The sequence below is a fragment of the Chelonia mydas genome, chromosome 24 (genome assembly GCF_015237465.2).
Source record: "Chelonia mydas isolate rCheMyd1 chromosome 24, rCheMyd1.pri.v2, whole genome shotgun sequence".
NCBI lineage: Eukaryota > Metazoa > Chordata > Testudines > Cheloniidae > Chelonia > Chelonia mydas.
Genome location: NC_051264.2, coordinates 1,702,808 through 1,729,760, shown reverse-complemented (window position 1 = coordinate 1,729,760; position 26,953 = coordinate 1,702,808). Strand labels below are relative to the sequence as shown.

At 66.7% G+C, this 26,953-nt stretch overlaps 1 protein-coding gene across 1 annotated transcript in view; it reads left to right on the top strand.

The window, feature by feature from the left end:
- NPR1 (natriuretic peptide receptor 1) overlaps positions 1-22,301 on the top strand; it is a 30,646-nt gene extending 8,345 nt beyond the window's left edge. Inside the window, exons 2-22 of the mRNA XM_037883156.2 lie at positions 194-393; positions 1,811-1,924; positions 2,162-2,297; positions 3,285-3,376; positions 3,581-3,716; positions 4,281-4,365; positions 4,738-4,858; positions 5,421-5,495; positions 6,068-6,145; positions 10,164-10,268; positions 11,565-11,636; positions 12,658-12,817; positions 13,737-13,892; positions 14,478-14,646; positions 16,419-16,565; positions 16,853-16,976; positions 17,578-17,646; positions 18,377-18,551; positions 20,604-20,702; positions 21,029-21,120; positions 21,490-22,301. Coding sequence (XP_037739084.1) covers positions 194-393; positions 1,811-1,924; positions 2,162-2,297; positions 3,285-3,376; positions 3,581-3,716; positions 4,281-4,365; positions 4,738-4,858; positions 5,421-5,495; positions 6,068-6,145; positions 10,164-10,268; positions 11,565-11,636; positions 12,658-12,817; positions 13,737-13,892; positions 14,478-14,646; positions 16,419-16,565; positions 16,853-16,976; positions 17,578-17,646; positions 18,377-18,551; positions 20,604-20,702; positions 21,029-21,120; positions 21,490-21,552 — 2,468 coding nt within the window. The 3' untranslated portion in view covers positions 21,553-22,301. The remainder of the gene's footprint in view (positions 1-193; positions 394-1,810; positions 1,925-2,161; positions 2,298-3,284; positions 3,377-3,580; positions 3,717-4,280; positions 4,366-4,737; positions 4,859-5,420; positions 5,496-6,067; positions 6,146-10,163; positions 10,269-11,564; positions 11,637-12,657; positions 12,818-13,736; positions 13,893-14,477; positions 14,647-16,418; positions 16,566-16,852; positions 16,977-17,577; positions 17,647-18,376; positions 18,552-20,603; positions 20,703-21,028; positions 21,121-21,489) is intronic.
- The last annotated feature ends 4,652 nt before the right edge of the window (positions 22,302-26,953 follow it).

Below are 26,953 nucleotides of genomic sequence, written 5' to 3'. Positions count from 1 at the left end.
GTCCATGCATTGCTCCCTTGGCTCTGACCGCGCTGGAGCTAGAGAATCCGGGCCAGGGTCCCCTCAGCGTCCTTGGAGCCACCCGCCTGGCCCAGCCTCCCCAGGACAGAGGAGCCCCGGGCGAGACAGGGCACGTGGCTCCATGCGCCTGGTCCGGGGGCTAGGGCCGCTAACCCCATCCTTCCCCCTGCAGTCGTGTACGTCTGCTGCTCCCCGGACACCTTCCGCCAGATCCTGCTTCAGGCCCGGCGCGAGGGGCTCACGCAGGGGGACTACGCCTTCTTCTACATCGACGTCTTCGGAGCCAGCCTGCAGGGCTCCCGCTTCCCCGACCCCCAGAGGCCCTGGAGACGCGGGGACAAGGACGACGCCAACGCCAGGGAGGCCTTTAAGGTGAGGACTGCCCAGGATGGAGCCCTCCAGCCAGGTACCTGGGGAGGCCAGGTGCCAAGTGCAGAGCCCAGTTTGGCTTGGAGCTGGCCAGGGTCTCTGAGGAGAGGCCAGCACTGGCTGGGCCTGTTCTAGGTCACCGCGCTAGCACCATGGGCTCAAAGAGTGTTGGGTAGTAACTACTGCAAGGGGCTGGGAGCCAGGATGCCTGGTTCTATTCCCAGGTCCACCACCAATTTGCTATGTGATGTTGGGCCCGGCTCTGCGCCTCGGTTTCCCCATCTGTAAAAGAAGGGCTAGTGATCCTGCTGCCCACCGGGAGTGCCAGGGGTTTTGAGTCCATGCCTGAGGCCCTTGCAGGATTACTGGGGCAGCTCTGCCAGCCCGTAGAAGCAGGGAGGCCCAATGATGCCAGGGGCTCCGCATTCCAGGGTGGAAGGGGGGAGAACCCAGCGTAGGAAGCAGCTGAGATGCAGCCCAGGGGACTTTACAGGAGCCTCGGCCACTCATGACCTCCCAGGCTGTTGAGCTCCAGCGGTGGTGGGCACCTGGGGTAGTGCTGGTACCTAGCTCGGGGGCTGCCGTGGTCCAGGGGGCCGGAGCAGCGCGGCTATGGAGCTGGTCCAGCTCCCTCCGTCCCCCTTGCAGCCAGAACATGCCGTGTTTGTGCCTGGCACAGTACGGTTACGCTGGCCGACGCGCTAAGGTGCACCCAGCTTCACCAGTATAAAGGTGCTGCGGGCAGGTTCCAGGGCAGTGCCCTGCCTGGGGGAGGGGCACTGGGCTGACGGACTCAGTTTGCGGCTCTGGAGCCCTGGGTTCGAATCCTGCCAAATGCACTTGTGAAATGAGTTTGCTGGGCCTTGGCCCAGATTGCCCCCTTACCCCAGCCAGGCCCCTCTGTTGCCCAAGAGACCAGGGGCCGTGGGGGCAGCTTGTGTCCCCCACCCTCCCTGCTTCTGGCCAGCCCCTGCCTGTTTGCTCTTTGCTCTCCGCGAATAACGAGGAGGAAGGAAGCAAGATAATTTCCCCGGGTCTGAGCGCTGCCAGGGAAGGCTATTAATAGCCCGGGGGCGGGAAGCTGCCCCAGCCTCCCCAGGGAGCCCAGGCCTGGAGGGGCTGAGGGAGCCTGTGGGCTGCGATTCTGGAAGCAAGATGAGGCGGAGGAAGGGGCCAGACTGGCAGACCTGGAGGCTTCTGCCCACAGCCTAGGGGAGCTGGGCAGTGGCAGGGGGAGTCCCTGGGAGATGCCAGCTCACCAGCCGGCCCAGCCACCCTCCTGCGGGGAGTCCTGGCACCCGCCCACCTGTGGGGCTGCAGGTGCCATGTGGGAAACCCAGGCCCATCACCTCCCACAGGCCTCCTGCCGGGGGGCGGGGGTGCTGCCCGCTCTCAGCCTCTCTCCCCTCTCCGCCCCCAGGCAGTGATGATCATCACCTGCAAGGAGCCCGAGAACCCCGAGTACCAGCCCTTCCTGGAGCAGCTCAAGCAGGGGGCCCACACCCACTTCAACTTCACCCTGCAGGACGGTCTGGTAAGACCCCCCTGCCCCCGGCACCGCCCACCCCTCCTTGGCCAGAGACAGCAGGGCCGGTCAGCAGCCCAATAGGGAATGGGGGGGGGGGACAGAGACTCGCCCGCAGTCTGGGCATGGGGTGGCCCAATGCAGAATGGGGCCTGTGGGGCAGCATGAGGCACCCCATCTCCCCCCCCCCCCCCGCCAGCCCATTGGCACCGCCCCAGCGGTTCTGAGCCGGCCCGTCCCTTTCAGATGAACTACATCGCAGCTGCCTTCCACGACGGGGTGCTGCTGTACGCCCAGGCCGTGAACGAGACCCTCCAGCAGGGCGGCACCGTCCGGAACGCCAGCGCCATCACCCATCGCATGTGGAACCGCACCTTCTATGGTGAGCACCGCCGGCTGGGCCCCACCTCGCCCTGGGGGCTGGGCCCTCCTCGGACCCCGCCCCCCGGCCGTATGGATGCAGGAGTCTCCAGTGGCTGCCCCCGGGAGGGCCCAGACCCCCTCCTGCCCGAGCCTCACCCTGGCAGGGGGCAGAGACCCCCTTCGTGCAGCCCGAAGCCCTGGGGAACTGCTAGGGGAGAAGGGGGGCCCTGGGGGGACTTGGCCTGAGACTCCAACGGGGGGCATCACTCCCCTGGTGCTGGGCACAGAGCCAGCTGCCCCCCTGCCCTGCCCAGCACTGCCACACGGATCCTTTCCCTGAGCTGCTGGTTCCTCTGCTCTGGAAATTCCAGGGCTGGTGTCGTTAGGGGCTCGGGGCGTGAGCTGGGCCAGGAGCCGCTGGGCCGGGAGCCGCTGGGCCGGGCTACTCGGCAGGAGATGGATGGGCTGTGGAGTGACGGAGCCGCTCCCCTCACAGCCCTGCGCCCACGCTGGGGACCCCGCCGGAAAGCATCCCGAATGCCCTGGCCAGGCTCCACATGGGTCCGCTCCCTCTTCTGGTGGGGCCCCTCCGCCGTGGGGCTGAGGGGACATTGGGCTGCCGGAGGGTCTGTCAGACGAGCTACAGCCCTGGGGCCTGCACTCTTTGGAGTCAGGCCCCGGCCGCTTTCCAACATGGGGAGGGGGCGAAATTCCCCAGCAGTTCCAGCGGCGTGCAGGTTTCTCCTTCGCTTTTTAGCCTGTACTGTGTGGTGTTGCTGCGCTCCACCCCAGAGGCAGCTGCATCTCAGCACCGGGCAAGGGATCCCTGTATAACCAGCCTTTGCGCCCCACCCCAGAGGGGCTGCATCTCAGAGCCATATGGTCCCTCCGATATCCCCTTCTCCACTTGTAGCCTGTCTTTTCAGGCCCTTCTGCCCTGTGAGCCCTGGGTGCTGCCCTGCGAGGGGGCTGGTCCCACGCTCTCTCACCCTCCCCTTCCCCGCAGGAGTCACCGGCTTCCTGAAGATTGATGAGAACGGAGACCGGGAGAGTGACTATTCGCTGTGGGACATGGACCCCACGAGCGGCATATTCCAGGTCAGAGGGTGTCTGGGCCCAGCCTCCCAATTCTGTCCTCGGCAGTCACCCCCGAGGCTGGGCTGGGATGGCTCTGAGCCGAACCCAGGGCCCAGTTACCTGGGGGTTATAGCTGGCGGGGGTAGGGGGTGATGGCAGCCTGGGACCCTGGGGGGTTCCTGCTCCTGGCCCCCTCCCAGAGCCCCCCTCTCTCGCCCTCTGCAGATCGTCTACAACTACAATGGCACCACCAAGAAGATGAGCGCAGTGCCCGGGTGTGAGATCCACTGGCCGGGGAAGGGTGTGCCCAGGGATGTCCTGCCCTGTGGCTTCGACAACAGCAACCCTCTGTGCCGCAAAGGTGGGGCCAGCATCCCAGCTCCCCGCCCGCCCCGGGCTTTGCAGAGCAAGTTCTGAGGGTTTCATTCCCTGGCCCAGGCCCCTGGAGCACCGCCAGCAAAAATACCTTCCCGCAGGCAGAATCCAGCCTCCCCCGGCAGGGAGGGGCTGCGCTGTGCCGGCCGCATGAAAACAAGCCCCTCCAGGCAGCCTGGCCGTGTGGCTTCATTTCCCACCCCCCAGCAGGCTTTGCACTCCATACAGGGGTGTGGGGAGCGGCCCCCTTCCCACAAGCCCAGCCTAGGCTCCTCGGCAGCAAAGCCGCGAGGTGGGACAAGTCTCCTCGGTGTTTCTCTGCTCCTGGTACCCTGTGCCCCCAGAATGGGCCCAGCAACTGGGCACGCTCCCCCTGCTCCACTTTGGGCTCTGCTGCCTCGTGGGTGTTGCCATGGGAACTTCCCCAGCTGAGACCCCCCCCAGCAAACTCCCCCGGCACAGATCAGCACATACAGCCCCTGGGCTGGATTCGAACTCAGGGCTCCGAGCCAGCCGCTCCCCGCCATCGCCCTCCTCCCTTGTTTTGCAGCCAGCTTAACCACGCTGGAGATCCTCTCACTCATGGTGAGCCTCGTCCTGCTGAGCATCACCATCACCTCCTTCTTCATCTACAGGTGCGGGGGAGCGGCCCTGCACCCCAGGGCTGGGCCGGGGCATGCGTCTGGCTGACCTTGGCCCGGATGCAGGGACGGGGATATGGGGAGGGGGTGGGGGGGATCAAAGTGATGCTGGAGAAATACTCCTGCTTTACAGGCAGATGTGGGGGGAGGGGACGCCAGGGGGTGGAGGTGGGCTTGGGGCTGGGAGGGGGTATTTGTCCTGGGGTGGGGCAGCACCTGGCCCAAGGGGGTGGTTGGCCATGGCTTGGGCAGGCACTAGCACCGTACAGATACCCAGCAGCCTGGGGGGTACTGGGCATCCGGGGGCACTGGGAGCTGGGCTGGTGCCCTCTCACACACACCCCCCCCCCGGCGTGTCCGGCGCAGGAAGCTGGAGCTGGAGAAGGAGCTGGCGGCCGAGCTGTGGCGTGTGCGCTGGGAAGACGTCCAGTCCAGCAGCCTGGAGAAACACCTGCGCAGCGCCGGGAGCAAACTGACCCTGTCGCTGGTGAGCCCCCCGGGGCTCGGCCAGCCTGGGGGAGGCGGGTGCGGATCTGAGCCCGCCTGTCTGACTGGGACCCCGGGCCGAGCAGCCCCCCTGAGAGACCCCCTCTCCAGCCGGCGCCGCATTGCGGGCATCTCTGGGTGAAGGCAGCGGGGCCAGGGCCCCTGGTTACAGCTGTGGATCCAGGGCGGTTAATTAAAAGCAAATCCCATCAGGGAGCCCTGAGCAGCTGCTGAGCCAGGCCAGGGGTTGGAGGGAGCCACAGGAGGGGGCGGGTGGGGCTGGCTCTGAAGTGGTGATGGGGGGGGGGGTCCCCACAGCCTGGTGGGGGGCCCCCTCCAGCCACTGTCACCCTTCCAAGCCATTGCCCTCTGCTCCAGCCCTGTCCCCGCAGCAGGCCCGTGGCCTGCAGGGCAGTGGGGGTGAGATGGGAAGGAGGGTTCCCCGAGGGCTGTGAGGGGGGTGCCCCAGAAGCCCTGGGGTTCCATTCCCCACAGGAGGGGGTGCGTTGGCGCTGCCCCCTGCCCTGCCGTCCCCCCTCACACCGGCTCTTGCTTCCGCGCAGAGAGGCTCCAACTATGGCTCCCTGCTGACCACGGAGGGGCAGTTCCAGGTCTATGCCAAGACGGCCTATTACAAGGTGGGTGCGGGGATCCCGCCTGAGCACACGGGGAGCAGTCAGGAACTGCGGGGAGCGGGGCGGGGTCACGGGGGCACTGCGCTGCAGGGAGCGGGGCGGGGGTCAGTAGGGGGCATGGCGCTGCGGGGAGTGGGGCGGGGTGCGGGGCGCTGGGGGTGCTGCACTGTGGGGAGCAGGGGGGTCAGTAGGGGACATGGTGCTGCGGGGAGTGGGGGGGTGTGGGGTGCTGCACTGCGGGGAGCAGACGGGTCAGTAGGGGACATGGTGCTGCGGGGAGTGGGGGGGTGTGGGGTGCTGCACTGCGGGGAGCAGACGGGTCAGTAGGGGGCATGGTGCTGTGGGGAGTGGGGGGGGTGTGGGGTGCTGCACTGTGGGGAGCAGGGGGGTCAGTAGGGGACATGGTGCTGCGGGGAGTGGGGCAGGGTGCGGGGCGCTGGGGGTGCTGCACTGCGGGGAGCAGGGGGGTGAGTAGGGGGCGCTTTCCCCTGGCAGTCAGTGTCCATAAATGTTACAGCTGCCCAGGGGGGTACAGGACCTACCCCCATCTGAGCCCCCCCCATGTCTTTCTCCAGGGGAACATCGTGGCGGTGAAGCACGTCAATCGGAAGCGAATCGAGATGACGCGGAAGGTGCTGTTTGAGCTGAAACACGTAGGTGCCCGGCCAGCGCTCGGGCAGGCGGCTGGGCTGAGGGGCTCGGCACGGCTGGCTCTGGGCTCGACCTGAGTGGCATCGTCTGGGGCTCAGCGGGGGCTGCCCGGCTCGCACGGCGGAGGATCCAGGCGGGCTGGCACAGGGGCCATGTTACCCACCTGCCCACGTGCACGACAGGGCCTCCCCGCCGAGCAACCCCGAGCAGGAGGCTGGGCTGGGCTCTCTTCCCTTCCTCCCCCTGCACAGGCCCCAGCTTGTGGGGGGGACCCGGACATGGCTCCCAAATTCTCTGGAGGGGAGGGGGTTGGTGGGACCCCTCCCTGCCCTGGGGCCCAGCTCCCCACTCCCCTGCAGCAGCTATTCACTGCCAGAACGTAGTGTGTGTGTGTGTGGGGGGGTGAGGTCTGATCCCGCAGCATCTCCATTGCTAACGATGCTTCTGCCTCTCGTTATTGCCTGGGCCTGTGTTTGGAGAGGAAAATAGCTTCCCCCCACCCCCAAGCCTCATGCCAAGAGCCTCTTGGCAGCCCCAGGCCCGGGCTGCAGCCACCACGTCCGGAGCGGAGCCTCTGGGCGCGAGTCCCATCCCCACCCCGGGGGCTGCGTGGGGGAGGAAAAGGGGGAGCGCGGGAGAGACGTGCACTGGGAGACGCTAGGACCCCTTGCTCTAGCCCCCCTGCGCCACGGGGCCGGGGCAGGAGCTCTGCCCCAAGGCGGGGAGGGGTCCAGCCTGCCCTGTGCTGGCTGCAGCCCTGAGTGAGCCGAACATCGGGCCTTGCCCTGGGCCCTTCCCGCTCCTCCGGGGGGCCCAGCCCAGAGCCTTCCCTGGCTGCGCACATGCATGTGCGGATTCACACGTACGTGTGCAGGGTCACACGTGCACACACTGAATTCCCGGGCTCCGACTGGCCCCTCCTGTTAGACCTGGCAGCCTGCTGCCTCCCGCGGGCACCCGGAGGGCGAGGCAGGTCTCTGGCACTTGCAGCTGCCCCCCAGATCCATGGGGCCAGTCCAAGGCACTGGGAGAGCCCCCTCCAGCCTCTGTGACCTGCCTCTCGGTGCGGGTTGATCAGTCCCTAGCGGAGGATCTGGGGCGGGAGGGGTCAGCGCAGTGTCCTGGCCTGTTGCTGACCCTGCAGCCACTGCCCCTGGAGAAGGCAAGAGCCTGCCGTGTCCTGCCCCCCGGCTCTGGGCCCCGTTCTCCTCCATGTGCAAGGGCTCTCCCAAGCCGCCCTGCCTCAGAGCCCCCACGGGCCGGGAGAACTATCCCCCTGGGGGTCCCTTTCACTGCTGCTGCTCCCTGCACCCCCCCGACTTCCCCCTTGGCACTGGCCATGCAGGAGGCTCTTAATGGGGGTGGGTAGGCACAGACAGACCCTGTGGTTCCCCCCACCCCCGGATTCTAGGCTGCTGTCCCCAAGGAGGGGCTGACACCCTGTTGCCCTGTCTCTTCCACCCCTGTTGACACCAGGGTGCAGGGGGGTGAAACTGCTGTAAATGGCTGTGTGAGGAGCAGGGGGCCTCAGGGCAAGACCCCGGGGGGTGAAAGGCAGCGCTGCGGGTCCACGTGTGGAACTCACTGCTGCAGGACACCTGGTGAGCTGGGACTGAGCCAGCTTGGCTTCCGGCCCGGGGAGGTATGAATGAGCAGGACCTGACCCCGTAGGGACACGGCTCCGTGGGAGGTGTCTCGGTGCCAGTGCAAAGCCCTAGTGTAGACGTGCGACGGCGCTGTGAGGCGTGTAGCGTGTGTGCGCTAGGGGGATGGCGTCTGTGCAAAAAGGAGCCAGGGCACATGGACCCTGTCACTAGCAGCTGCTGCTGGCATCACAAGGGCCATCGAGGCCCCGGCCCCCGGTGTCAGGACGGATTGTCCCGGCACTGCAAGGTGCGCTGGGCCGAGTCCCGGGGCGGGGGCCATTCTCAGCTGCAGCCCGAGGCAAAATGCTCCCCCTGCACCCGTCAGCCCAGCAGGGCCTGGCCACTTGGCCCAGTCAGTCTGCCAGCGAGGCTGGCGGGAGACAGGGCTGGGCAGGCCAAAGGACTGTCCTGGATGGCAGCCACTCCTAGGGCTTCCCCCCCAGCCCCAGTAAACTCCTCGGGGCACCAGCAGGAGGTGTCGTCGCACACACGGGCACTTTCTGCGCTATGTGCTGAGGGGAGGGACCCGCTCCCTGGCAGGCAGGCAGGCGGGGCTGGCTCAGGTTATCGGCGGGGCTCTGCCACGCACAATTAATTACTCCTTAGCAAGGAAGCAGCAGGGAAGCCACTGTCCTTTGCTCGCTCATTAGAAATCAACCTGAGCCACGGTGCAGCACTGGGGGGAGGGGAAGCTTCCTGGATCCCTGGTTGCCGTATGGGGTGCTTGCCAGGCCCCATGCGGGGGCAGTATCCTCCCCACTTCCCAGATAGGGAAACTGAGGCACGAGGCGGTCAAGGCCCGACTTTTGCTGGGGATTGAGGCTGGTTACTAACACTCCACTCAGCTGGAGCTCTGGGTGCTCGGCACCTGTGAGTTGCGAGGTGCCCCTCCCCCACGCCACCCAGCCTTGGCACCGCATCTGGGGGTCTGGGGCCAGGGCAGGGCCGGCAGAGTCTGCAGCTGGATGGGACTTCACTGGGTGGACGAGCGCTGCCCAAGTGCAGGGCAAGGCCTGGCCCCTCAGGGCTCTGGCCCGCTCGGCGACGACCCAGCAGGCCAGGCTAGGAGCTGGGCTAAACAAGCCCTTGGCCTTCTGTGCAGGCTGGTCTCCCCCAGAGCAGGCTCCTGCACCGAGCGGGGGCTGTCCGTCCCACTCGGGCTCCAGAGGACAGGGATGGAGACTCCATAACCCCTGGCCAGGGCCCGAGGGCGCTCTGACGATGGATCCTATCCAGACTCGGCGGCCGTGTGATCCATCTGGCCACCCGCCTTGGAAAGGGGGCGCATGGGATATGGATTTGTAACTGAGGTGGGGCAGCCCTCTGGCCTGGGGCAGGCAACGTGATTACAACGCTTCCCCCTGGCCTCAGAACTGGGATCTCTGCTGCTTTCCCTGCTGAGCTGAGAGAGGCCACGTCTCAGCCCCTTTGCAGGAGCTCATGACCCCTGTGCGGCCCCAGAGCCATGACTGCAGCTTATGGGCCCTGTTCCCTTTCGGTCCCGGCTCCGGGGGAGACGCTGACCATGGCGACACAGCTGTGGGGCGGGGAGAGCTCCCAGGTTAGAGCCACCCCAATCCATGGGGCATCCATCCGAGTGTGGCGCGTGGGGTGAATTCCTGCAGCTTCTCGCCGAGGCGGGATGTTCCCTCTGCCCCCGCACATGGAGGAAGGTTTTAGCACATTTTAAATGTATGGGCTGGCCGGGGACCCTCTGTCCCTGCGCCGGCTGTGGGGAAAGAGCATGCAGGGGTTGAGCCAGAGGGAGGGGTGGGGAGGTGACAGGCCGAGAGGAAACTGGCCACGTGTTCCACAATCCGTGTCCTGTGCACGGCCCAGCTTGCAGGGTGCTGCACTGCATCTCCGGACATCTGGCTGCAGCTGGAGATGGGGCAGGGGGTGGACATTGCATTGGGTCATTCCTCTGCTTTTGGGACTGGAATTCAGCACAAGAAGTTGGGGCTGCTGATCATGGAGCGACCTTGGAACCCACCCCCACAGCCCCCCGCTCGGCTCGTAAATATCACGCACTCCGATGCCGGCCAAGCAATTTCTGCCCACCTGACTGGCCTTCTGAATCCTTCATTAGGCTGAGCAGAGGCTTCCACCGCAGCTTCTGCCTTCACGGCTGTGTGGCTGTTAAACAGCTGCTGAGCCCCACCCCAGAGGTGGCTGCATCTCAGAGCCAAGTGAGGGGTCCCTTGTATAAATAGCTGCCATACTCCCCCACCCCACACACGCCTTTCAGAGGTGGCTGCATCCCAGGGCTGAGTGAAGCAATGCCTCTGAATGGCCTGCAAAGCACTCTGGGACGAAAGGCCCTATGGACTCCAAGCGGCCTTCCCATAACCCTGCCTTCTCCATCCCCCTGCAGATGAGGGATGTCCAGAATGAACACCTGACCCGCTTCATCGGAGCCTGCACGGACCCTCCAAACATCTGCATCCTGACGGAGTACTGCCCCCGTGGGAGCCTCCAGGTATCACCACACAGGAGCTATGGGGCAGAGGAGATGCAGTGGGGTGTAGTGGATGGGACTGGGAGCTGGGACTCCTGGGTTCTCTCCTGGCTCTGAGAGGGGAGTAGGATCTGGTGCATTAGAGCTGGGGGGGAGCTGGGATCCAGGACTCCTGGGTTCTCTCCTGGCTCTGGGAGGGGAGTGGGGTGCAGTGGGTTGGAGCAGGGGGCCTGAGAGCCAGGACTCCGGGGTTCTTTTCCCCGCTGAGGTGGGGGGGCAGTTCCGTGTGGCAGCTGGTGAAGGTTTGCCTGGTGCTGAGCAGAGCCCGGAAGGTGTTGGGGCAGCAGGGGAGCGGCCCGAAGGAGCCCCCGGGCCCGATGCCCAGCGCCCTGCATGCTGCCGTTCCAGGGTGGGGTCGCCAAGCACCGATCTCCTTGGCGACGGGGGGAGGAGAAGGGCTGTGACCCCGGCCTCCAGGGTGTACTTGGTGCCCGGCGTCGCAGCAAACGTGCAGAGCCGTGGGCAGGCCTGTCCGTGCCCCATCAGTGCCCACGGGAGGGGGGCCCAAGCGCGGCGGTCCCTGCATTGGGAGGGTCACGCTTTGCAGCAGCGATGGTGGGGGGCGGTGTCTGAATTGAAAGGAGGGGGCACGGCTGGGCTTCCCCAGGGCCCAGCGAGTGCTGGCGAGGGGCGCGGGCGCTCTTTCCAAGCGGGATGATTTATGGGGGGAGGGCGCTCCTCTCCCCCATTTCCTCTCTCGTGACCGGCCTGGATTCCTGGCTGCATGCTCCAGCGCAGAAGCAGCTCCTCTAATGACCGAGAGAGAAGCCCCCCCATGCTGGGGGTCCCTGCCGGGTTCCCCGCTTGCTGTGGGGGTCCCTGTCGGCCAGCCAGGCGCCATGGGGACATGCCCCCTTATTCTCCAGCTCTCGCTGTTGAACACGGGGCGCCGTGCAGTCCCCCCGGCCCCTCCGCCCGGCCTGCCGCGGAACCGCAGCGGCTGGCCGAGCCCCGTGCGTGCCACGGGCACTTTGCACCAGCGCAGCCCCCCGCTCCGGTCCCGGCTGCACGTGGCCCTGGTTCAGTTCCAGGCCCAGGCCAGGGGGTGGCCCCCGGATAGACCCGCCAAGCCAGGTCCGGTGCCCACCCCCATTACCCCACCAGTGCCACTGCCAAGGGCCGGTGGGGAGCCAGGGCTGGGGGGCGGTTCCGGAAGGATCCAGAGCCCTAGTTGCTCGGGAAGAGGGCTCGGACCCCGCAGCTGGGAGGAGGGAGAGTAGCTCAGCGCCCCCCCGTGCTTGTCCCTGTGCCGTGCAGGACATCCTGGAGAACGAGAGCATCACGCTGGACTGGATGTTCCGGTACTCGCTCACCACTGACATCGTCAAGGTAACGGCCGGGCTCCGGCCTGCCCCCACAGCGCCCGGCCCCCTGCCTGCCCCCACAGCACCCAGCCCCCACAGCGCCCAGCCCCCTGCCTGCCCCCACAGCACCCAGCCCCCACAGTGCCCAGCCCCCTGCCTGCCTCTGCAGCCCCCCCAGTGCCCCACACCCAGCCCTCTGCCTGCCTCTGCAGCCCCCTGCCTGCCCCCACAGCACCCGGCCCCCACAGTGCCCAGCCCCCTGCCTGCCTCTGCAGCCCCCCAGTGCCCCGCGCCCAGCCCTCTGCCTGCCTCTGCAGCCCCCTGCCTGCCCCCACAGCACCCGGCCCCCACAGTGCCCAACCCCTGCCTGCCTCTGCAGCCCCCCCAGTGCCCCGCGCCCAGCCCCCTGCCTGCCTCTGCAGCCCCCTGCCTGCCCCCACAGCACCCGGCCCCCTGCCTGCCCCCACAGCACCCGGCCCCCACAGTGCCCAGCCCCCTGCCTGCCCCCACAGCACCCGGCCCCCACAGTGCCCAGCCTCCTGCCTGCCTCTGCAGCCCCCCCAGTGCCCCACTGCCCAGCCCTCTGCCTGCCTCTGCAGCCCCCTGCCTGCCCCCACAGCGCCCGGCCCCCACAGTGCCCAGCCCCCTGCCTGCCTCTGCAGCCCCCTGCCTGCCCCCACAGCGCCCGGCCCCCACAGTGCCCAGCCCCCTGCCTGCCTCTGCAGCCCCCTACCTGCCCCCACAGCACCCGGCCCCCACAGTGCCCAGCCCCCTGCCTGCCTCTGCAGCCCCCCAGTGCCCCGCGCCCAGCCCCCTGCCTGCCTCTGCAGCCCCCAGCCTGCCCCCACAGCGCCCTCTCCAGCTCTCTGCAGTGCCCAGTGCCCACACCCAGTCCCTTGCCTTCCCCATGGGGCCTCTGACCCATGCACCAGCTCTGCAGCCCCCGTGCTGTCCCCCTGGCAAGGCCTGGCAGGGGATCTGGACCTCGCTGTAGAAGGTCCCAGGCTGAGGCTCCGGCATCTCCCCCCCCTTCTCTGCCCCCCCAGGGGATGCTGTTCCTGCACAATGGGGTGATTGTCTCCCACGGCAACCTCAAGTCCTCCAACTGCGTGGTGGACAGCCGCTTCGTGCTCAAGATCACGGACTACGGGCTGGAGAGCTTCCGCGTGGCCCCCGACTCCGACGACTCCCACGCGCTCTTCGCCAGTGAGGGCCGCGGCGCCCTGGGGGCCCCTGGAAACGGGGGGTCCCTCGGGGGTGGACACAGCCCCAGCTCTAGCCTGCTCACCCGGCCTGGACCCCACTGGGTCTGGCCACTGGCTGCCCTATTTCCCCCCTGCTGGGCCCAGCCACGGTCCCTCCCATCCCTCCCTGCTGGGCCCAGCCATGCCCCCCCCAACCCTCACTGGCCACCCCATTTCCCCCCCCCCCCGTTCGTCCCAGCCACTGCCCCCCTCACTGGCCACGGCCCCCCCAAACTCCACCGGGTCTGGCCACTGGCTGCCCCATTTCCCCCCTGCTGGTCCCAGCCATGCCCTCCCCAACCATCACCAGCCATGGGCCCCCAACCCCTGCTGGGCCCAGCCATGGCCCCCCCCATCCCTCCCTGCTGGGCCGAGCTATGCCCCCCCCAACCCTCACTGGCCACCCTATCCCCCCCGTTCATCCCAGCCACTGCCCCCCTCACTGGCCACGGCCCCCCAAACCCCACCTGGCCCGGCTCCCCCCACCGCCCCACGCTGGTCCCAGCCATGCCCCCCGACCCTTACTGGCCAAAGTCCCCCCACGCCCTCTGACCCTTGCCAGGCCCAGCTGCGGCCGACCCCCGCCGGGCCCACAGTCGCAGCGGGCAGCTAGTCCCGGGGAGCTTGCCCCAGGCCCTTCCTCTGAGACAGGACCAGGGCTCGGCTCCAGGCCGGGTCAGTGGTTCTCTTCCCTCCCCCCCGCCCCGGGCTGGGGGAAGCCCTGCAGATCCAGGCACTCCAAGCCCCAGCCCGGCTGGAAGGCCCCACAGCGCAGGAGGGCAGCCAGCCCAAGCCGGGTGTCTTCCCTCCTGCCGGCCTGGCCGTGCCCCTCTCCTGTCTCCACCCCCCGCGCTGCCTGACCCTGTCTCCTCGCCCCCCAGAGAAGCTGTGGACGGCGCCCGAGCTGCTGCGCATGGAGGTGCCCCCGGCCCAGGGCACCCAGAAAGGCGACGTGTACAGCTTTGGGATCATCCTGCAGGAGATAGCCCTGCGCAACGGGGTCTTCTACGTGGAGGGGCTGGACCTGAGCCCCAAAGGTGAGAGTTGGGGGAGGGGAGCCCTGCCTGGGGGGGACAGACCCCAAAAGTGAGAGTACTTGTCGGGGAGGGCTGGTGCCCCAGAGCAGAGGGAGTGCCCTTTGGGGGGCTCACTCGTCTGGCTGTGTAAAGGGGGCGTTTCCCCCCTCCCCGGCTTGCCCGGCTAGGGGCAGTGTGCTGGGGGAGGCCGGGGAGTGGAGTGCCCGCGGGGCAGGTGCTGGCTGGAATCCTGGGCTGAGGGAAGCTGGGCTTGGCCCCCCCAGGAGAGCCCATATGTGGGGCAGAGGAGGGGGTCCGTTCCCTGGACAGGTGCCAGGAAAGCAGGGATGAAGCGGAGCAGGGGGGTCAGCCAAGAGCCCCAGCCTGCCGGCCAGCTGGAAGGCAGTCAGGAGGGGAAAGCGGCAGAGCCAAGCAGGGAACCCAGGAGTCCTGAGTCCCATCCTGTGTGTTCAGCCCTAGAGCCAGGTGAGGCATTGATGGGAGGCTGATGCGGGAACACGTGAGCCTGGGCCGTGGCCTTGGGGGGGGCATATGGGGCCTGTGCCATGGGGCCCCTGGCTCACACCCCCCACCCCCGGCCCACAGAGATCATTGAGCGGGTGAAGGGCGGCGAGCGCCCCTACTTCCGGCCCTCCGTGAACGTGGCCTGCCACATCGAGGAGCTGGGGCTGCTCATGCAGCACTGCTGGGCCGAGGACGTGCTGGAGCGGCCGGACTTCAACCAGATCAAGATCCTGCTCCGCAAGTTCAACAGGTGAGCGCCCCCCGCCCCCCGGTCACTCCCAGCCCCCTCTCACCCGCCACATCCGCTCCCAGCCCCCTCTCACCGGCCACATCCGCGCCCCCCACCCCATCACTCCCAGCCCCCTCTCACCGGCCACATCCGCTCCCCCCCCGGTCACTCCCAGCCCCCTCTCACCGGCCACATCCGCGCCCCCCCCCCCGTCACTCCCAGCCCCCTCTCACCGGCCACCTCAGCGCCCCCCCCCCGTCACTCCCAGCCCCCTCTCACCGGCCACATCCACTCCCAGCCCCCTCTCACCGGCCACATCCGCTCCCAGCCCCCTCTCACCGGCCACCTCAGCGCCCCCCACCCCATCACTCCCAGCCCCCTCTAACCCGCCACATCCGCTCCCAGCCCCCTCTCACTGGCCACCTCAGCGCCCCCCACCCCATCACTCCCAGCCCCCTCTCACCGGCCACATCTGCTCCCAGCCCCCTCTCACCGGCCACATCCGCTCCCCCCCCCGTCACTCCCAGCCCCCTCTCACCGGCCACATCCGCTCCCAGCCCCCTCTCACCGGCCACCTCAGCGCCCCCCACCCCATCACTCCCAGCCCCCTCTCACCGGCCACATCCGCTCCCCCCCCCCGGTCACTCCCAGCCCCCTCTCACCGGCCACATCCGCTCCCAGCCCCCTCTCACCGGCCACATCCGCTCCCCCCCCCAGTCACTCCCAGCCCCCTCTCACCGGCCACACCAGCGCCCCCCCCCGTCACTCCCAGCCCCCTCTCACCGGCCACATCTGCTCCCCCCCCCAGTCACTCCCAGCCCCCTCTCACCGGCCACATCCGCTCCCCCCCCCCCCGCGTCACTCCCAGCCCCCTCTCACCGGCCACATCAGCACCCCCCCCCCGTCACTCCCAGCCCCCTCTCACCGGCCACATCAGAGCCCTCCCCCCCCCCGTCACTCCCAGCCCCCTCTAACCGGCCACATCAGCGCCCTCCCCCCCCATCACTCCCAGCCCCCTCTAACCGGCCACATCAGCTCCCAGCCCCCTCTAACCGGCCACATCAGCACCCCCCCTCCTCCCACCCCGCGTCACTCCCAGCCCCCTCTAACCGGCCACATCAGCGCCCTCCCCCCCATCACTCCCAGCCCCCTCTAACCGGCCACATCAGCTCCCAGCCCCCTCTAACCGGCCACATCAGTGCCCCCCTCCTCCCACCCCGCGTCACTCCCAGCCCCCTCTCACCGGCCACATCAGCGCCCTCCCCCCCCTCCGCCCCGTCACTCCCAGCCCCCTCTAACCGGCCACATCAGCTCCCAGCCCCCTCTAACCGGCCACATCAGCGCCCCCCCCCTCGCACCCACATCACTCCCAGCCCCCTCTCACTGGCCACATCAGCCCTGCCACAAGCCACAGACTCCTCAGTCAGACCCTCCCCACTGCCCCCGACACCTCCTCCAGGCACAGGCCCCGCTCGAGTCGCCCAGCCCATAGAGGGACGGGTGGGACTGGGCTGCCATCCCGCTGCCCCCGCCCCCCCCCCCACTCAGGGCTGCAGGTCTGGCCCTGCCCCTGGAGCCTGCCCCCTGCTGGCTGGTCGTGGGGTATGTTGCAGTAGCCCCGGCCGCTTCCACCCCGGTTATTCCATCGAGTCCCTGTCCTCGGGTGGGAGAGGGAGCAAGTGGGGGGCTGTGCTGGCTGCATGGCTGGCGTGGGGTGCCCCACCCCTGGCGAGCTCTGGAGGAGAGAGGGTCATTCCCGCGGCCCAGCATCCTCACGGCCCCGTGCGTTGCAGGGAGAACAGCAGCAACATCCTGGACAACCTGCTGTCGCGCATGGAGCAGTACGCCAACAACCTGGAGGAGCTGGTGGAGGAGCGGACGCAGGCCTACCTGGAGGAGAAGCGCAAGGCCGAGGCCCTGCTCTACCAGATCCTGCCCCAGTGAGTGACGGGCCGGACCCGCCCGCCTGCCACAGGCAGGCTCCTTAACCCCCCCGTCCTCCCGAGGGCACCAGGCACGTGCCAGGCCTCGCGCCCGAGACCAGATCCTAGACTGCCCCATTGGCACCCAGGCTCCACCCTCAGCCCCCCCCAGCGCTATGGGGGCCTGCTCCTCCTCCTCCAGCCGGGGGGGGTAACCCCACTGTTTGCCAGGGAGCCCCCCCAAACACCTGGGCATCCAGGCCCCTTCTGCCCCCGTCCCTCACCCCGCTCTCCCTGTCCCCCAGCTCCGTGGCCGAGCAGCTGAAGCGCGGGGAGACGGTGCAGGCTGAGGCCTTCGACGTCGTCACCATCTACTTCAGCGACATCGTGGGGTTCACAGCCCTGTCGGCAGAGAGCACCCCCATGCAGGTAACCGGCGGGGCAGGGCGCGTCCCCGTAGGTCGCTGGGGGAGGGCTGTGGTGCTCCCCCGGGGTCTCTGCCCCAGCCGCCTGGGCACAGCCGCTGGTTAGCCCCCAGCGGGTTGGGAAGGGGAATCCTACCTGCGGTGACAGTGCTGGGGAGGAGGAAGGCAGCAGGAGAGAACTGGCGGAGCTTGGATCTGGCCAGGGCCCCCCGTCCCAGGTTCAAAGCCTGCCCTGGCGGAAGAGCTGCGTGGAGGCTGAGGGGCCAAGCACGGGGCTCTAGGCGCAGGCAGGGCTGGCGGTGCTTGGAGCCATGGCTCCCGCCCCCACCGGCAGGCACAGCCCTCTGCTTGGGCAGAGGTGCCAGGCTCAGTCTCCAGGGTGCCCTGCCTGCATCCCTGCTTCATCCGTCAGCAGCCCGGATCCCCTGGGCAGGAGCCTGCGTCCCAGGGGAGGGGTCAGCGCCACCCCCCACCCCCGCCTATCTGCCATGTCTCTGGGGCTGGTGCCTGAGGGGCGGAAGCGCTCACTGCCCTGGGGGTGGGGGGGAATCAGGCCAGGCCAAAGCCTCTCACCTCCCCCTCCCACCCCGCTGCGTGCGTTGCAGGTTGTGACCTTGCTGAATGACCTGTACACCTGCTTCGACGCCATCATCGACAACTTCGATGTCTACAAGGTGAGGGGGGGCTGCGGGGGGCCTGTCGAGGTGGGGTGGGGATTGCTGGGGGAGGGGGGTGTGGCCGACACCCGCCTCCACTGAGACAGACGGTTCTGGCACGAACAAAGAGCTGCTCCCCTGCCCCGGGACAGCCCCCCTCATGCTGCCGCCCTGGTGGAGATGCCATCGCCATTGCCGTGACGTGCCCCCAGCTCTGCCCTGGGTCTGAGGCCGCCCCCTGCTGGCTGGATCTGCCCTCCTGGCCCTTGAAATCCTCACTCCGGAGGCAGCTCCACGCCCCCGAGTCGTGCCCCTGCTGCTCTGTCCGAGGAGCTGGAACTGCCCCCGGAGCCACACTCGCTGCCAGGCCCTCCGAGGGCCAATGCCAGGGAGCAGAGGAGCTGCCAGGCCGGCCCAGCCCAGTCTCCTGTCGCTGGGAGGAAGGGGCAGTGCTGGGGTAAGGGGGAGTTTCCTCCAGACCCTGTCGGCTGGGGGCAGCTCATGGCTAGAGGCAAGAGGACGCGTCAGCCGAGTACAACGCTGGAGGCTCCTGGTCGGCTGAGGCTTCCTGGGCACAGGCATGCACACGCCCACGCACACACACGCACACGTGTGCACCCCCGCAATTCCCCCTGGGCTCAAGCCTCACAACACGGCCCTGAGTGAGAGGCATCCGGGGGGGCGGGGGCAGCGTGTGCAGCTGGTTTGCCCCAGGGCTGAGCTCTCTCCCCCCCCCCCCCCCCCGCAGGTGGAGACCATCGGCGACGCCTACATGGTGGTGTCGGGGCTGCCGGTGCGCAACGGCAAGCTGCACGCCCGCGAGGTGGCCCGCATGTCCCTGGCCCTGCTCGACGCCGTGCGCAGCTTCAAGATCCGCCACCGGCCGGACCAGCAGCTCAAGCTGCGCATCGGGATCCACAGCGGTGAGCCGGGGGAGCCGGCGGGGGGGGCCTTGAGCAAGGGCAGCACGGCCCCAGGCAGCACCAGGCAATGGGCTGCAGGGAGCCCCTAGGGTATCCCCCCCCCCTCACACACACTGGGGAGCACAGAGGGCAGCAGGTGCCCCCTCCTGCCCCTCCCCTTGCCATGCAGCTCTGCAAGAGCCTGTCACGCTCTGACCCTAAATAGACTGGGCCATTTGCATGGGACTTGGAGCCAGGACTTCTGGGTTCTATCCCCGCTCTGGGAAGGGCGTGGGGTCTGTGACGGGTTCGGTCACAGAGACTCCCCTCGAGACTGTCACTTGATGAGCTGGGGTACCACTGAGAACAACCCTCCTGCCAGAACAGGTGCTCTCCACTCCTGTCGTACTGAGGCAGACACTCCAGTCAGCTCCAGCACAGCCCCAGAGGTTGGGCCATGCCTCTCTGCAGTTCACTGAAACCGAGATTCACTCGGCCCAGGGGCTTCTCAGTTAACAGGGACTTTCCCAGCGCCCAGTGTTCAGCCTTTCTGGGAGCCTGAACCCCAAATAAATCCGTTTTACTCTGTATAAAGCTTATACAGGGTAAATTCATAAATTGTCCACCCTCTATAATGCTGATAGAGAGAGATGCACAGCTGTTTGCTCCCCCAGGTATTAACACTTACTCTGGGTTTATTAATAAACAAAAGTGATTGTATTAAGTATAAAAAGTAGGATTTAAGTGGTTTCAAGTAATAACAGACAGAACAAAGCAGCAAAGAGCCCTGTGGCACCTTATAGACTAACAGACGTATTGGAGCATAAGTTTTACGTCTGTTAGTCTATAAGGTGCCACAGGGCTCTTAGTCTGGATCTGTAAAAGCGGCAAACACGGCTACCCCTCTGATACTAGACAGAACAAAGTAAGTCACCTAGCAAAATAAAGCAAAAACACGCAATCTAAGCCTAATAAAGTCGAAAACTGAATTCAGATAAAATCTCACCCTCAGAGATGTTCCAATAAGCTTCTGTCACAGACTAGTTTCAGAGTAACAGCCGTGTTAGTCTGTATTCGCAAAAAGAAAAGGAGGACTTGTGGCACCTTAGAGACTAACCAATTTATTTGAGCATAAGCTTTCGTGAGCTACAGCTCACTTCATCGGACTCCTTCCTAGTCTGGGCCCAATCCTTTCCCCTGGTACAGTCCTTGTTAGTTCCAGCAGACATCTCAGGGGGTAAACAGGGGTTTGCTCATGACTGGCAGCCCCTTTGTCCTGCTCCACCCCCTTTTATAGCTTTGGCACAAGGCGGGAATCTTTTGTGTCTCTGGGTCCCCACCCCTCCTAAATAGAAAAGTGCCAGATTTAAGATGGATTTCATTATCAGGTGCCATGGTAAGACCCCTAGTGTCCATTCCCCATGAGCTGACCCACATGTTACTTGAAAGCCTTCCTGTGTACTAAGGCCATTTACGACTGATTGTTTCTGGAGCTCCCTTAATGGCCTCCAATTAATATGTTTACATCAGTGACACAACTTCATGTCTTATTCTCCTAACTCCAGACACAGAAGTAATACACACAAACAAATAGGATGAACACACTTAGTAGATCACAGGCTTTCTAATGGCACCATACAAGGGGTATTTAGCGTAAAGCATATTCCAGTTCTGTCATATTCATAAGCATATTTCCATAAAGCATATGAAGTGCCATCTCACAGGGTCTAGTGGTTAGAGGAGGGGGCTGAGAGCCAGGACTCCTGGGTTCCATTCCCAGCTTTGGTAAGGGAGTGGGATCTAGTGGTTAGAGGTTGGGGGGACTGAGGGCCAGGACTCCTGAGCTCCAGTCCTAGCGCCACCACCGGCTGGCTGGGGACCTTCCCTGCCTCACCCAGGGAGCCGCTGGCGTGCGAGGCCCTTTGTACAAGCCCAGCACTATCAGTGCAAGGGCTGGTTGATTTGAATGTATGTGATCCGGGCAGGGGAGGGGTGAGCCCTGGTGGGGGACGAAGCAGCCCTGGGTGCAGCCTGCAGGGGGGTGCCCAACACTCTCTGTCCCTCCTGTCCCAGGCCCAGTCTGCGCGGGGGTGGTCGGTCTGAAGATGCCCCGTTATTGCCTCTTTGGGGACACGGTGAACACGGCCTCACGGATGGAGTCCAATGGGGAAGGTAAAGGGGCCAGGCACAGGGCTGAGCTGTGGGGGGCAGAAGGGGGCACTGCGTGGGGAGGGTGGTGCCAGCAAATGGGGGGCAGAGGGGAGGACTGGGTTGCGAGTGGGGAGGGGTGCTGGCGAGCAGGGGGGCCACCAGAGTGGAGGGGGTGGCTGGAGCTGGCTGGACTGGGCCAGTCGTCCTCCCCAGGAGCTGAGCTGAGGCTGGGCTCCTGGGGAGGAGCTGGAGGGGGCTGTGTCTCTGCCCGGGGGGAGACGGGGACGGCAGAGGGGCAGGGCGGCCGTGTCCCTGCACCACCCACAGCCCCATGTCTGTGGTTCCAGCCCTGAAGATCCACCTGTCATCGGCCACCAAATGCGTCCTGGAGGAGGTCGGATGCTTCGAGCTGGAGCTGCGCGGGGACGTGGAGATGAAGGTGACGGAAGCATGGCCTCCCTCTGCCCCCACCAGCCTCATCGCCCCCCACTGGTCCCCCTGCCACTGTCTTCCCCCGGGCACTACTACCCGCCCCATGGAGTCCCGTTCTTGGGCACTGCCATCTACCCCCCCGCAGGGACACGTGCCCCCACCCTCGCTCCCCTCCCTCGAGCCCCACCTGGGTCGGGCCAAGCAAGGGGGGGGTTGCCCCAGCCCCAGCACCAGCCACATCTCCTAACACCTGCCGGAGCAGACTCTGCCCCTGGCCCGCACCTTCCTCCCAGGCCAGACTGCCCAGGGCCCTGCCTGGGGCAGGCATGGGGGGGATCCCCCCAGGGTACCCCCTGAGCTTCCTCTCCTCCCGCAGGGCAAGGGCAAGATGCGGACGTACTGGCTGCTGGGTGAGCGCATGAGCAGCACGCGGGGCTGACCTGCCCGCCGAGGGACCAGCATCCACCCGCGCGCCGGCCCGTCCTGCTTCTCCTCCGGGCACCGGCCTCTCCCACAGACGCCCCAGCCTGGGGCTGAACGGGGCCCTGCAGGGGGGGGCCCCGCTGATCCCAGCAAGACATGGGGGCTGGGTGTGGACCCAGCCCTGCTAGGGGGCCTCCAAAGACACTTCAAACAATCACCCCCCGCCAACAGTCTCTGCCGCCCGACAGCCTGAGTCGGGTGAGGGGGAAGCAGAGAATGGTTGGACTGAACCCTGGGAGGATGATACCCCTGCAGCAGCATGGCACCCCCAGCCCCACCCAGTGCCCACGCCCGCCTCCCAGTGCCGCTGGCTCGTGAAAAGCCCTGGAGTAGAATCACCGACCCATCCCCATTCCCAGCCCTGAGCCCCGGTGCTGCCCCTGCCCCGCTCTCTCTCCACCCCTGCGGTGAGGCCCCTGAGCCGGAGCCACATCTCGGGAGAGGATCCCACCCCTGTGAGCCCAGAGCCTTGCACCCTGGCGAGCCTCTCCCCCAGGCCTCGCCACGCTCATCCCCGGAGCCGCGGGTGGGGAGGAGCTGTGGGCCAGGGAAGGAGCCGGTGCTGCCCAGCACCTGCCCTTTCACGAAGAGTGAGGGGAGCGCACACAGCTGGGCATCACCCCCCACGCACGCCCGGGGTTGGGTGTCCCTGTCAGGGCGTTGTCACCAGAGCTCTACTCTTTGTAATAAAGCCTGTGTATCTCACACTCAGCGTGATGGCTCCCGCGGGCCCTGGGGGGAGGCAGGGCTAACCCTCTGGAGCGGGGCGGCGCCTGGGGGGAGGGAGGGCTAGCTGTGGGGCCTGGGATCGGGGTGTCCTGCCTCACAGGGAATGGGATGAATGGGGGAGGGAGCACCCGCCTCCACCAGCTTTGCAGCACCCCCACTCCTGCCCAGCCGGGGCCCTCCCCGCTACACCTCCTACCCTGATGTGTCAGCGCCCTGATCCTGACCCCCCAGGACTGTAGGGGCACCCCTCTGCAGAGCCGATCTGGGCGGCTGGCTGGGCATGTGGGACACTGCGGGGAGGAGGGGCTCAGCCCAGTCTTGCCCCAGGAGGGGCAGGCAGCCCCCGCTCAGAGCCGGGAAGCCCTGGCCCCTGCCAGGAATGCGAGGGAGGCAGCGGGACTGAGCAGGCACCTCCGGCCCTGCCAGGAACGCACAGGCCTGAACGGGCCGTTCCCTGGGCTCGTTTGTCAAAGTCAGCAGCCAGGCCAGCAGCAAAGCGCCCCCCCTTCCCCCGCCCCGCCTGGGTGAGCGCCCGGCTGGCTCGGGGCCTGGGGCTCAGTGTTCCCATTCAAAAGCATTTGTGCACTACGGGTCCCCAGGACTCTGCCCTGTACCCCCCCGCTCCCACCATCTACCTGCTCCTGTAACCTGCCCCCAGTAGGCACACGGAAATCCCGTGAGAGTCTCTTAGCTCCCCCGACTGGTCACTGGGGTCGTGGCAGGAAACCGGGACGAGTGGCGAGGGCGGCACATTTGGCACCAGGACTCCTGGGTTCCATACCCAGCTTTGGGATGGGAGGGGTGGGCGTCAGAGCAGGCGAGGTGGGGGTGGGACTCCTGTGTTCTGCCCTGGTGCTGGGTGAGAGAGGGCTCGAGTGGGGGGAGGGAGTCAGGACTTCTGGGTTCTGGCCTTAGCTTTTCTGCTGACTGACTTCTGTGCTTCGGTTTCACCACCTGTGAAGTGGACTGACGCCTTCCCCTGAGGCCTGGGAAGGCTTATCCATCAGCCTCTGGGCCCCAGCCATGTGGGCTGCAGCGCCATGGGGAGCTGTGGCAGCCCACCCCGCTCCCCTGCAGGCCACAGCCTCAGGCACTGGGCAGCAATTCCCGGGAGCCCTCACCCCAGCTCAGAGGCGGCCGCTCCCCCATCCCAGGTGGGGCCCCGGCAGTTAAGCAGGGACAGGCTGCATGGAGGACATCGTGGGGGACAGCCTGGGGCCTGGAACGGCCAGAGCAGCCCAGCGAGCGAGCACCGAGGTGGGGACGAACCCTGGCCTCGTAGGGGCAGCGCTGGGCACCAGTGGGGCTGGACGCGGCCTCCCCAGCGGCACCCGGCAGGCTGGGTCTGTAACACACTGTACCTGCCGAAGGGCAGGGCTCGGGTCCCCTGGCCCAGCCCCATCCAGGGGTTGCCCTTCTGCTGTCCTCAGGCAGGCTGGGATGGGGAGCCTGACCACCCCTGGGGTGGGGCGGGGGGAACTGCCAGGGAGCTGTGGGGCTATTCTGCCGCCGGAGGGTGAGGGGAGAATGGGATCTTGAGGCAGACAGACAGACAGACAGCAGGCGGCGGGGAAGGGGGGGCGTTCCTGGGAGCCTGGGCAGGTCAGAGGGTGAGGGGAGCTCAGCCAAGGGGAAGAGCCTGGCCCCTGGGATCTCAGGCTCGCCTGCCCTACGGAGCGGGTCCTGCTGAGACGCGGCTGAGCTGAAGGGACCCAATCGTGCCCAGCACCGGCCCGGCCCAGAGCCTGTGGGCCCACAGCAGGCACTCGGGGGGCCCAGGGCTCTAGGGTGAGCCGGGAAGGAAGTAGCTTTGCCAGCCATGGGCCCCTGACCCCAGGCAGAGACCCGCTGACCCTGTGACAATGGCAGGAAACCTGGAACCGCGCTGGGGGAGGCTGGCTCCGTGCTGGAGGGATGGGCTGGGGGCTGTGATCCTTACAGCTGCCTTGGGGGCGTGATTGGGGGCACGATCCCAGAGCCAGACTTTTGCTCCCACTGCAGTTTGCATCACAGCCAGGCCGGGGTCCTGTGTGGGGAGGGGGAGGCAACGAATTGCCCTGATGGAGCATGGCTGGGGCCGGCACCCCGCCGGCTGCCAGGGGGACCCTGCCTGGGATCATGCTGTGACTGGGCCCTCCTGGGACATGATGTCCGCTGGGCACTGGGGCCTCCTGGGATGTGGGCCCTAGGCCTACTGCAGCATCGAGTCTTCTGGGCCCAGGAAGACGGGCATGGCCCTTGGCCAGGCTCAGCCTGCCCCAGACTGGCAGCTTCTGCTGAGCTGCCCAGGCTGGGCACGGCTCCCCTCATGCATGGCCCCAGCTTCCAAGGGGACGGGGCTTGGTCTCTGCGGCCCAGGCAGGCTCTGGCCTCTCTGTGGAGGCGGCTGGCAAAGGGGCCAGTTAGCACCAGCAGTGATGGTGGTTCAGGTGACATGGGCACTTTGCCCCCCAGGAACGGGGCTGAGACCCACACAGGGCCACCAAGCGGCTGCCAGACAGGCCTGACTTTCAGCCCCTATGGGCCTGTTCCAAACTGTCCTGGAGGCGAGGCACTGCACCCTTGTACCCCATCTCTCCCCCCACCCCCAAACAGCTATAGTTTAGGCCCTCATGGTCAGATCTCCCTCATGCCTTCACTGTCCGTAAGCCCCCTCGAAGTCCCCCTGTGCCCACTCAAGGGAAAGCAGGAGTGGGTCGGGCAGGGACGCAGCGGCCGGCGATCGGGTTTATCGCCCCGGCTGTGGTGCTCTCTGTTGTGCCTGGCCTCCTCCCGCACTGCGTTGTTCACTTCCCCTTCTGGCTCCCACTTCCCTGCACTCCTGTATCTGATCAGCGCTGGGACGGAGGGGAGGGGAGGGGAACGGGTTATGTGCAAAACAGGCTCAGCTGGCTGCCCTGGGAGGGAGCCAGGTGGGATCCAGCGAGAGCAGTGAGTTCATCCCTGCAGCCACTGTGCGGTGCCAATAGCCCTGCCGGGGGCAGCCCCATGTCCCATGAGGCCACAGAATTGTGGCATGTGGTGAAGAGCCGTGGCTGAGAGCTGCCAGGGAGGGGGGTCAATGCACAGCCCTGTGTGGATGGGGGTGGGTGAGTGCAGAGTGCTGGGGAGGAGGGAAATGCAGAACCCTATATGGGCAGGGGTCGTCAATGCAGAGCGGTGCGTGGGCAGGGTGCGGTCAGTGCAGAGCCCTGTATGGATAGGGGGGGGGTTGTCAGTGCAGAGCCCTGTATGGATAGGGGGATAGGGGGTCACTGCAGAGCCCGGGGGGGGGTGTCAGTGCAGAGCCCTGTATGGATGGGGGGATAGGGGGTCACTGCAGAGCCCGGGGGGGGGTGTCAGTGCAGACCGCTGTATGGACAGGGAGATGGGGAGTCACTGCAGAGCCTGGTGGGGGGTGTCGGTGCAGAACCCTGTATGGATGGGGAGGGGGTTGTCAGTGCAGAGTCCAGTATAGATGGGGGGATAGGGGGTCACTGCAGACCCGGGGTGGGGGGCGTCAGTGCAGAGCCCTGTATGGATGGGGGGATAGGGGGTCACTGCAGAGCCCGGGGGGGGGGGTTTAAGTGCAGACCGCTGTATGGACAGGGAGATGGGGGGTCACTGCAGAGCCTGGTGGGGGGTGTCGGTGCAGAACCCTGTATGGATGGGGAGGGGGTTGTCAGTGCAGAGTCCAGTATAGATGGGGGGATAGGGGGTCACTGCAGACCCGGGGTGGGGGGCGTCAGTGCAGAGCCTGTATGGATGGGGGGATAGGGGGTCACTGCAGAGCCCGGGGGGGGTGTCAGTGCAGAGCCCTGTATGGATGGGGGGATAGGGGGTCACTGCAGAGCCCGGGGGGGGGGTGTCAGTGCAGAGCCCTGTATGGATGGGGGGATAGGGGGTCACTGCAGACCCGGGGCGGGGTGCGGTCAGTGCAGAGCCCTGTATGGATGGGGGGATAGGGGGTCACTGCAGAGCCCGGGGGGGGTGTGTCAGTGCAGAGCCCTGTATGGATGGGGAGGGGGTTGTCAGTGCAGAGCCCTGTATGGATGGGGGGATAGGGGGTCACTGCAGAGCCCGGGGGGGGTGTCAGTGCAGAGCCCTGTATGGATGGGGGGATAGGGGGTCACTGCAGAGCCCGGGGGGGGGTGTCAGTGCAGAGCCCTGTATGGATGGGGGGATAGGGGGTCACTGCAGAGCCCGGGGGGGGTGTCAGTGCAGAGCCCTGTATGAATGGGGGGATGGGGGGTCACTGCAGAGCCTGGTGGGGGGTGTCGGTGCAGAACCCTGTATGGATGGGGAGGGGGTTGTCAGTGCAGAGCCCAGTATAGATGGGGGGATAGGGGGTCATTGCAGACCCGGGGTGGGGGGCGTCAGTGCAGAGCCCTGTATGGATGGGGGGATAGGGGGTCACTGCAGAGCCCGGGGGGGGTGTCAGTGCAGACCGCTGTATGGACAGGGAGATGGGGGGTCACTGCAGAGCCTGGTGGGGGGTGTCGGTGCAGAACCCTGTATGGATGGGGTGGGGGTTGTCAGTGCAGAGCCCAGTATAGATGGGGGGATAGGGGGTCACTGCAGACCCGGGGTGGGGGGCGTCAGTGCAGAGCCCTGTATGGATGGGGGGATAGGGGGTCACTGCAGAGCCC